The 11,732-nt window shown below is 39.3% G+C and overlaps 1 protein-coding gene across 1 annotated transcript; it reads right to left on the bottom strand.

Moving 5' to 3' along the window:
* Positions 1-4,965: 4,965 nt before the first annotated feature.
* Positions 4,966-6,282, bottom strand: LOC111911183 (protein ALP1-like). Its single transcript, XM_023906966.2, has one exon. The coding sequence runs from the start codon at positions 6,280-6,282 to the stop codon at positions 4,966-4,968; it is 1,317 nt and encodes a 438-aa protein (XP_023762734.2).
* Positions 6,283-11,732: the final 5,450 nt, after the last annotated feature.

Genomic DNA, 11,732 nt, shown 5'->3' with positions numbered 1-11,732 from the left:
GCCGCACACCCAGCAGCAAACTCCTCCAGCCTCACACTCAAACCCTATATAAAGTGGAGGACCCCTTTCCATTCACTTTTGGCTGCATCCTTTCTCTCTCTATAGTTTCTCTCTCTAGAAAACCACCCAAGAACACTTATAATGCCTCCAAAACGTGAAGAACATCATCATTCAGCTTGTCATAGAGGTAAAACACTTGAATCCAAGCCCCAAACATGTAATGTTCTTCGTGTTCTTCATCCCATGAAGGAGTGTGGCCGCACACCCTCATCAGGTGGCCGCACACACTCAAAACACCCTCCAAAGTGAGAGTAAAGCCACACAATCGACACATAGGACTCAAACAAGGAGTGTACGGCCGCACACACCCTGTACGGCCGCATACTCTAGTGTGCAGCCTCATACACCAGTCTGGCCGCATTCCTCAACCGCACACTCACCTTTATGGCCATATACACACCCTAATACCCATATTTGGCTTTAAACTAGCATAGATCATTGGGTATAGAATATGGGACACTTAGTCTTAGTGATTCCAAGCCCTTAGGAGGGATTTCCTATCATGTTTAGTCATGAAACACCTTAGCTTTAACTTACATATATGTCATCATATGATTAATAGGGGCTACTTGCGTTCAGAGCATCTGTTGACACTCGACACTCATACGAATTGCACACTCGAACCCTACTTTAAACAGTGAGTTCATACCCCTTAATCAACCTTTCAAATGTTTTAAATGCTTTTATGGGGGGGGGGGGGGGGGGAATACAAGTTGAACCCAACAATTTATAGTAGCAATCCCATGTGATTTGTAACTTACAATCATTAAGGATATATATACTTTTAACCGTATTTGCCATCAAAACTGCTTTCAATATTTTCAAACTCATTTTCATGTTAAATCCTTATAAAAACTATTTTCATACTCTTTTAAAATTTCTTATGTTTCAAAAATATATCCACACCAATATATTTATATAAATAACTCACCTTAGTACCTGTTCTTGTTTGCACCTGCTCAGTCTTCCGCTTCGTGCGGGACTCCAACTCCATCTCCCTTTCACGGGCCTTCTCAACCATCTCATTCAGTGTTTTACACCCTGTGAAACTCACAAACTCCCGAATGTCCTCCCTCAGCATAGAGTGATATCGGGTCCTCCTCATGTCCTCATCGGTCGAATACTGAGGAATCAACAAAGCTCGCTCTCGAAACTTGGCGGAAATTTCCGCCACAGTCTCAGTAGTCTGCTGTAGATCATGAAACTCTCTCACCATTCGTTGCACCTCAATAGGTGGTGCAAACTCCTGATCAAAACGTCGAACAAACTCAGCCCACGTCATGCTAGTCACACCAGCAGTCCCCATCTGACTAGTAACCTCACCCCACCAATCTCGAGCCCTGTCCCTCAGCATACAGGAAGCAAATCCGACCTTTGCCTCCCCAGGGCAAGAACTCGTACGCTGAGCGTTTTCAATGTTTGCCACCCAGCGTCTACTCATAATGGGATCCCTGGCCCCTGAAAACTCCGGAGCTCCACATGCCTTGAATTCCCTAAACAAGGAAGTTCGGGCTCCACCCTAGCTCGCAGAAATATCGGCCCTGAATTCTCTAAGTCTATCCTCCATGATCTCCCTCACGCCCTCCTTGACCGTCCCAAAGATGACTGGGGTAGCGTCAAGGATGCCCCTCGTAACCTCGGCCGCGATCAGCTCGCGCAACCTCTCATCTATACCGTCGGTAGGGCCGCCTGACCCACCCCCAGATCCTGATCCCGATCCCGATCCTGATCCTGGTCCCCTTGCTCCAAATCGTGTAACCACCATGCTGAACTGTCATAACACAAACATAAAGATCAGGATTCCCACATCAAGATTGTATCCATACCAAGCTCCTTTGGAATTCCCAGATAGAACATGGGTTCGGGTACGGGTCCTGTGCTTCCAATATTATGGGCACAGTACTACCTTCCACACCTACCCGTACCTTTCCCCCTGCTTTACCCAGTACATCCAAAACTATCATAACCGAAAAACTATGACTCACAGTCCTCGCAAGATTCAATCCCTGAATACCCTACGATTGTCCTGCTCACAACAATCATACCAATCACTGCAGGTTGCTATTAGGCATGCAAATTATACACAGAAAGGATCAAATAGAATTTTGAATAAGAGATTCTACCCTAAAACCACATCCGAACAAGGAAAAGGAAATAAGGCAAAATCACTCATTCTGAGGCTGCAACTCCTAATCATATATAATTTTTTTAGCATACACTTAGCAATTTCACATAGATCACGCGCGTTGTACTCTCTTCTTTTGGACTAAAAGAAAATCCTTTTTAAGTTACTTTTGAAAACGTTTACCATTTCCTCAGTTTGAGTCTTGACACATCTGAGGATGTGTCCGAATCTCTCAAACCAAGGCTCTGATACCAATTTGTAACATCCCAAAATTTACAAGGAAATTTTTCGTTTTAATAAGTAATCCGAATACATATTCCATAAGTTTTCAAAACATTTGTTTCCAAATCACATTCATTACATCATTGTTGTATTTTATGAAATCATCAGAGAGTCCCCAAAACTTCCAAAAGAGAGATAGAGTACACGCCACGCCATCATGCCTTGCCTTTGCCCTTAGGCTCCGAAGTACCTGCAATAATCAACAACTTGTAAGCGAAACGCTTAGTGAGTTTCCTAGAGCATACCACACAATCACATACCCTGATAGCCATAGGGCTACCCACATCACACATAAACCATGCATACATTCAACCTGTAATAGTGTCATGGGCTACCCCACATGGTCTTTACCTAGGACTGCCATGGGCTACCCCACATGGTCTTACATCTAGTGCCATGGGCTACCCCACATGGTCTTCACCTAGGACTGCCATGGGCTACCCCACATGGTCTTACATCCAATGCCACGGGCTCCCCCCGGGGTCTTCATAAGACATGCAATCACATAGCAAAGCAACACAGAGTATCTATCACATCTACTGTAATCACATAATGGGCCTGCCTTGGTGCCTTAGACCCATAGGTATGGTGAGAAGACTCACCTGACACGTATGCTGAACTAATACTTTTTCGACTAGATATGCTCCACGAACTGCTCCAACTCAACTACCTAAAAGTGTCATATAATCCCCAGTCATTAACTTTAAAGTCCGCCCTGACCACTTCCGTTAGGATCAAGTCAACAGTCCATGTTGGCCCTAACTCGCCGAGTGCTACAAGTGACTCGCCGAGTTTCACGGGATAACATCTACTTGCCGAGTCATCGAGGTGACTCGCCGAGTTCATGTGGTCTCGACTGATAATCTAAGGTCCACTCGTCGGGTTTCCTTGCTTGCCACTCGACATGTTTGTGACCATTGAATCAATTGGGGAGTCTTACTTAACTTGTCGAGTTGTTCCTTCAACTCGTCGAGTTCTAGGCAATCTTCATCCAGCTCACTGAGTTGTTCATCCAACTCATCGAGTTCATAGCAATGTTCATCGGGCTCGCCGAGTTGTTCATCCAACTCGCCGAGTTCATGCCTGCCTTCATATGACTCGCCGAGTCTCCCTCTGAGACTCGCCGAGTCCTATCAGATCTCGAGCCATACTGACTCCTTTGAGCCATGCAATGCTTCCAGATTACAGATCTAGGCTCCTGAGGCATGCTTTTCACGTAAAGTTGCAAAGTTTACGTGCATGCAAGGCTCTAAGGCCTTAAAATAGCAAATCTACGCTTGGGATTGAGTCATACACTTGATGGAAGGCTCATGCTAGGCTAAATGGATAACTTTATGCACATCAAGGCCAAAAGGAATCCAGATCTGAAGTTACAACTCCAGATCTTGACTTAAACACAAAGTCCCTTTCCTAGAATCCATGCACAAAAGGGTTTTGGAAGGAAATGAACCAAGGAACAGCTTAATACCTTCAGAAAGTGTTCCAAAAAGGCAGGTCTTGAATCCCCACAAGTCCTTTGCTTCTTTTAACTTATTTCCTCAAGTGCTCCCTTCACCAAATCTTTCCTTTTAGCTTAAAAATCACCAAGAACACACTCACACTCGAATCAGGGTCTTTAGGAGGAAAAGAACTGTAAAGGGGGGGGGGGGGGGGGCTAAGGGAGGCTTATGACCCCTTTAAATAGGGTGCAAGGCCCCGAAGTTTAGGGTTTCATCTGCCAGCATCTACTCGTCGAGCCCCATAGCGAACTCGACGAGTAGATCATTAAACTTCATTGGCAAACCCGCTACTACTCGACGAGTAAGGAGGCCAACTCGCCGAGTAGGTACTAGAAAGACAAACCAAAATACCTTTATTAATACCTGAGGATCAGGGCCTTACAAACCATCTCACAATGTCTAATTTTTTTTATTAATCTCAAGGGAACCAACATATATATATATATATATATATATATATATATATATATATATATATATATATATATAGAGAGAGAGAGAGAGAGAGAGAGAGAGGGGGGAAATGATCATTTGAGAACTCATAGTTTCCCGAGAACTAAAAGTGGAGCGTTAGATCAGTTATTTGTATGGCTTACATGATTAATGGCAAAATTTGTAAATATTAATAAGTTTAGTGGCATATCAAGTTTATTAGGCTGGAGGGAGTGGTGCCACCGAAACCGCACTCCCTCCCTCGTCACGTAAGCGCCACATCACATTTTACCACTTAAGTGTGGTTTCTTGCCACACCAAGGGTGTGGTGCCACACTTTGCATTTCTTTTATTTTTTTGTTTTTTTTAAGTATTTTAATTTAATAAAACTTTTTTTTTTTAACTAATTTAATTTAATATACCTTCTATTTTAATAAAAAAAAAACATAATTCTTCATTACTTGAAAAAAAAAAAACAGTACATTGCGTTACTAAAAAAAAACCACACACATGACATTTAAATAACCCTATAAACTTAAAAAACATAAATAAAATAACTAAAGGAAACTACATAAAGTCGTTCTCCGAGAACTCGTCTTTGGGGTCATCCGGTGGATCCAAATTAAGGTTAATGTTTTGAACCCCGTAAATGTGTTCCACCAAGTCATTGCGAAGATTATGAAATGTTTCATTGCAACGTATCTCTGCTCTTCTGTTTATATACTCTTCGCCACCAATTTCTATTGGCTGTATCTCTGGTATTATTTCTTCCTCGTCAAACACACATATCGCTCTTCCTTCGTCTTCGATAATCATGTTATGCAATATAATACACGTATACATGATTTCTTGAAGTTTTTCCTCGCCCAAATAAGCTGCTGGTTTTTTCAGTATGAACCATCGTTTCTTCAGAGCTCCAAAAGCACGCTCAACATCCTTCCTAGCTCTTTCTTGAGCTCTCTTGAATTTCTTTCGTCTAGAACCATGTGGAGCTGAAAACGACTTAACAAACACAGCATACTCAGGATAGATTCCATCGACCAGATAATAACCATACTTATATGGCGTTCCATGCACTTGAAAAGAAGAATCTGGTGCGGATCCATCGTATATGTTGTTAAATATTGGTGAACGGTTAAGAACGTTGATGTCGTTAATCGAACCAGGAGAACCAAAAAAAGCATGCCAAATCCACATATCTTGTGATGCAACTGCTTCAAGTACCACCGTTGGGTGACCATGATCACCTCGTGTAAATTGCCCATGATATGCTGTAGGGCAATTTTCCCATGCCCAATGGAGACAATCTAAGCTTCCTAGCATTCCAGGAAACCCATGCACACTAGCATGATGAGCTTGCAATTGCAAGATGTCATTACGTGTAGGCTTACGTAAATATTTTGGACCATAAAACTGAATGACAGTTTTGCAGAAAAAATGGAGACTGTCTCGTGCTGTCCTAGCAGACATCCTAAAACTTTCGTCTAACGCATCAGGCGGAATGCCATATGCTAACTGACGAAGTGCGGCCGTGCATTTTTGTAACGGAGTGAAACCGGGTGTACCTCTAGCATCGTAGCGTTGTTGGAAAAAACTGCACTCCCTCGTTACATCTTCAACTATACGTTCGAATAAACCTTTGAGCATTCTGAAGCGCCTACGAAAATAATACCCTTGGTAAGTGGCATTCTCTGCAAAATAGTCTTGCACCAAACGTTGGTTGGCTTCTTCACGATTTCTGTAAATGTATCTTCGTGTTCTCTGTTGAGAACTTGCAGCTGCGTTGTTACATACAACGTTGTATGTTTGTTCCGCCATTTGAACACACGCAATAGCGGTATCAAAAATAGTTTGAAATTCTTCAGAAGATGAAGAAGATGACATTTTTTGGAGAGTGGTGATTTAAAAAAAAAAAAATTTGAGAGAGAGAAGATTGTATTGTGAAAAAAATTGAGTTTGATATGTGTATATATATAGGAAGGAAAGAAAAAAAAAAAGAAAAAAAAAGGGGAAATTGCGTTCAACGGTCAAGAATATGACCAACCAATCAAATACCGCGGTCTTCAAGGGCCACACTGCGGTCTCAATGGCAGGAAACCGCACCCTGGGGGCGGTGTTCCCTGCTGATGTGGCACCAAAGTGCGGTCTCCTACCGCACCACTCCGAGAAGTCTTAAAAATAATCATGAGATTAAACTCGGTAGAAAAATGTTCTATCCTTAAAGATAGGTAACCTACAGATTACTACCCCAAAACCATCGTGGTCCTCACCAACCCCCTTCTCTCTCACCTTGATATTCCCCCAAATTCAGATTTTCTCTCTCTAATCCCTTGATTGCCTTTTCCTTCACAACTTCATCGTTGATTGTTTGACGAAATCCAACACCATGGTCTGAAATCTATGGTCGCGTACAGTAATCATCACGTCATCGATCGGTTACCTTCTTCATCGTCTCTCCTCTTTCTCCATTGACATCCCCTGTTTCCAATAAAATTTTTAGGAGGTGTAAATGCCTGGAAAGAATTTTATATAATTGACAAGGAGATTCATTTAAACATATGTTCGCAGACTACAAAGGTTGACGAAGACGAAGAGTTTTTGCATCTACACATCGAGAGGTATGAATTCTCTTCCTTCAATCTCTGCATTTCCATTGTAATCGCCGATAATTATCATTTTGTTTCATGTTATCGTTTATGTGATGTTTATCTGTGATATTCTGTTTTGCTTTTCATATTCGTTTCCGTCTTTCCGATGATTTTCACTCCGAACGATGTATAAGCTAGTTAGGTATATTTTTAGGTAGAAAAAATCATTGTAAATTCCACTCTTTGTGCATGCGGAAGCTAAGATTTTAAATTGATGTTAAGATTTATTCGTTTCAACTATGACACTATGTGTTTAGCTTGATTTCGTCATCGATTTTGTTTATCTTCCGTCGATTTTTATGGAGCGTAAAGTTCTTTGTTGATGTTAACGTAAAATTTTATTAAAATTTGTCTCTGATTCGTAGCTGAAATCACTCTGTTTGACAATCAACATTAAACGCAATTGTTATTGCAATGGAAGGAGAAATGAAGAAGGTGATGAATTTCTGTGATCGATGATATTGTGATTGATTATCGTTGAAATGTGAAATTAGGGTTCTTTGTTATCATCTGTGCGCATCTTAGTATTGATTTTGTTGTTTAATATTGTTCAGTCTTTTGTTAATAAATCACAAAAAGAGGAATCAATTCAAAAGTGAGGTGGAAGCTTAGAATCAGGTTTCATAAGATAAGCTACTGGAAATCTTCAGAGGTAAGAACAAGAAGAAGACGATACAGAAATTGATGAAAAAAGGAACAAAATTATAATCTCACAATTTGAATATCCATCAAGAAGATACAACCAATGGTGCTAAAAGCAGAAAGTTACTCAAATATTCTCAAGGGTAAAATAGTCAGAAAAAGTAGAAAAGTACACAGATCTCAGTCAACTTACCAATGTTGCTAACACTGCAAGCCATGAAGCATCAAGAGAGAGAAAAAGGAGAAAAGCAAAGGGTAAATGTGTAATTTTGAATCCCAATGATAATACTTAAGCAATTCAAGATCTTCCTACACAAATGGATACAATTATCACTAAATCTCTTTCTAAAAAACTCATCATTGGTAGCATACAAATCCTCATTGATTATTCCTACCTTAATGGAATCCAAATCATGAAAACTCATGTTGCTACGTCAGCAAAAAAGTTTCTGATTCATGATGTAAATGGATTGTTGGCATATATTATTTCTCCCCCTCCAAAAGATCTCAAATCAGATAAAAATATTTCAAGAAGAGCAAGTATGATTTTATCCCACTTTGTAATTATTAATTAAGGTAAAAATATCTTTTTATGGTAATTTAATTTATTATCCTTTTTATTGTGCAGTATTCAAGAGCCTTTTTTTGGATTATTTTTTTTAAGATTCATTATAATTGATTTTATTATAGAGCCCTTTTTATTATGCAAGATTTTCTATTTTGGTCAAGTATAATGGTTTTATCAAATAAGCGCTCCATTAAAACACTATTTTTTTTTTGCATGTATCCCATATTCTACTGATTTAATTATGCTCATAATCTTATCTAATTAACTGTATATAGCTAGTGTTTGATGATCATGCCTAAAATAAAAATGAACACAAATACTTGGATTCCTCAATAGACATTCTAATTTAATTTCTAAACAATTTAACTTGATTGTGATCATAATATTACAGAGCAAATATGGTGGGGTAGCATCATGGGAACCAGCATGATCATCAGAATGGTTGAAGGTATTTTAGTAAATTTAAAAAAAAAAAGTTTGTTAGGTTAAAAAGAATTGATATTTATATTTTATACTCCATCATAGATTGTCAATCCTACAGAGTTCTTTGCTGACATTGTCATTGAACACGAGTAAGATTCCTAAATAACTTACCATTTGTAATGCCCGTGTTTCTAGGCTAGGCATTACTATTGATGTGATAGTCTAGATTAACCTTTGTAACTCATTTTGAAAAAATGAAAAGGAATTATGTGAATATTATGTGAATTATGTGTTTTATGCTTAATTATTAGGGTTTAATTAATTAAGAATAAAATTGAGCGTCAAAAAAAAAGATTAGATAAGACCGATATCTATTAATAAATTTGTAGTGGTCGTGACAAGGATTATGGATATATAAAGAATACCAAAATCCGAGTTATAATGAAGAAGCTATGACCTGTCGAAGTTTCACGACAAAACCGGCACGGTGCCGAATGTCGTAAAAAGTGAGTTTTTGATAAACTACTTTTTAGCCTTAGTGATCTAAACGAAAGTCGTAATGCTCGTTAAACCGAGAATATGTATAAAAAGAACGCCCAAATCTGACTTCGTATGAGGAAGTTATGATTTTTCGAAGTTTCAGCTTAACAGTAGACAACTAAAAACTTGAATTTTAGATCGAGTGATTTTTAGCCGACACAACCTAAACGAGAAACGAAGGTCTCGTCAATAATAGCACAACGGTAAAAAGACAGACGAAAATGGACGTCGGATGAAGAAGTTATGAATTTTTATGGGATTTCCTGTCCCGGTCTGTTAAAAATAATAATATAAAAATTAAATTCAAAATTAGCCGAGGAAGTCTAAACGGAAGTTATAGAGCGTAATTTTACCTACGCGTGCATATAAAGAAAGTCAAAAACGGAGCTCGTATGCGAAAGTTATGGATTTTAGATGTTTTGACGCGAAAATCGAGAAAATTTACCAAAATCGAGGAATTTCGCATACGTGGACTTCGGCCACGTCACCCTCGCTTAAATCATGCCACGTGTCCGAAATCTGCTAAGTCATCCGAAGTCGTGGCGCATCCGAGGAGTGACGCGTGTGCAGCCTAGTCCGAGCCTCGCAATGCCTGTCGCGTGTCCGACCTTCGCACCAGCTGTCTCCCTTTCCTCCTGCTTCGGGTCCGACCCTCGGACCTACACTTTGGTCCAATCAGCGATCAGCAGCGAGGGCTCGCACGTGCGAGCCATGTGCTGCCCCCTTCGGATCTACTGCCGCGTGGCTTCTTTCCAGCCGTCCGATCAGAAGCCTCGTCCCTATAAATAGAAAGGTGCGAGACCTCCCGGGGATAATTTGGAAAATTGCCATTTTACACCCCTAAACTGATATTTCTTCCATTCCAACTCCCCCAAAGCCCCGGTATTATACCAAACACCTGAAATGCGCCTTGATGTGCCCAAGAAGCCCGAGAAATTTATCTTTTTGGTTTCAAAGCCCAACCTTCACAGAGCCCGGTTTCTCAATAAAACTCCCGGTTTTATTAGAAACGATCGTTTTAGGAAACGAACTGGTGCCCGATTATCATCTAATAATGTGAGTGTGTAGTCACTTTCATCTTACACCTAGATATGAAGTATTTTCTATAAAATACGTGCTATGTGTAATTATATTAAGTGTTTATTTGAGGTGACTGTTGAACAGATGTTTCATACAAGTTTTAAACTGTATATGTATTTTATCTACAAATATGTTGGGTAGAACATGGGTAGACAAAATAGTTGATGTGTGTTAAAATGGTGAGAGGCCTCGATGTTGTTGTTGTAGTCGTCTAGCAGAGTATAGATGACGACCATAGACTTTTCTTGATAGTCCAGTGGCACACTAGCAGGTTCGCAACTTGTAGGTGTTGATGAACTAAATGTTCATTAGCGTACTCCAATCCCCCTCATGGTTACATTTAGGACATGTATGGCTGAGGAGACCCCTTAGCAGTAGTGTCCATCCCGATGATATTCCTTAGGCTAGGTTCCTTGTGATAGGTGTTTAGGGACGTAAAGTGAGGACAACGGGAATGGGTAATCAGAGTTATTGTTGATTGGTGAACTTAATAAGTTTATTATTATTGTGGGTTGAAAACCCTATATGCTCACCAGGCTCCCAAGCCTGACCCACTCAACTTTTTATTATTACAGGTTGTGGACCCGGAGCATAGTCGGAGGATGATGAGAGATTTTTGGATTATAGGCCAGTAGTTGTAAATAACTGTTGTAAGGCTTATAATGTCTTGTTTATGCTTTTGATCTGTATCGGAACATGACATCCCGATGTTTTGATATGAAATGAAACTATACATTTCTTAAAGAAAGGTTTTGATAAACTTTTATCAAGTTTTGTTTTGAGGACCAATTACGCAACATCTTTTAAAAGGATTTCTCTGATTTTATTTAAAAAACATAAATTAAATCGGTCTTTTCTGGCTGAGAAATTAGGAGATGTCACACCATTTCAATATCTTCTTTTAATTTACTATGTCTCTCTACAAGAAGTGTTGTATGAACAAAGACATAAATGGCCATTTTACCCTCTCAAGGGACTTACAAAATGTCTTGACTAGGTATGTTGAGTGCACATCATCAGCAATGCAAGCACTAGTTTTGTTTAAAAAGTTATACTCATAACATAGAAGAAAAGAAATAGAAGGTTTCCTCACATGTGCAAGTGAATACTTAAAGAAAATACAAATGCAAGATCGATCATGGTTTGTTTTTTTCATTAAAATCAGCTTTTTCTAGTTTTTAACAGATGAGAGGATTTGACAGAGTGCGGGTCCCGAAAAAAAAAAGATATAGTTTTTATTCGTGATTAAATTAGAATGTACTGCATATGGATTATAGTGTTTGAAGTATGTGATTCACATGTGAATCGTATGTGATTCACATGTAAATCAAATAAAAATCACATATGAATTAGATGTGATTCACATGTAATTCACGTATGAATCACATTCATACGTAAATCACAAGTGAATAACATATGAATTACATGTGATT

The sequence above is a fragment of the Lactuca sativa genome, chromosome 8 (assembly GCF_002870075.4).
Source record: "Lactuca sativa cultivar Salinas chromosome 8, Lsat_Salinas_v11, whole genome shotgun sequence".
Taxonomy (NCBI): Eukaryota; Viridiplantae; Streptophyta; class Magnoliopsida; order Asterales; family Asteraceae; genus Lactuca; species Lactuca sativa.
This window is presented reverse-complemented; position numbering and strand designations above follow the sequence as displayed.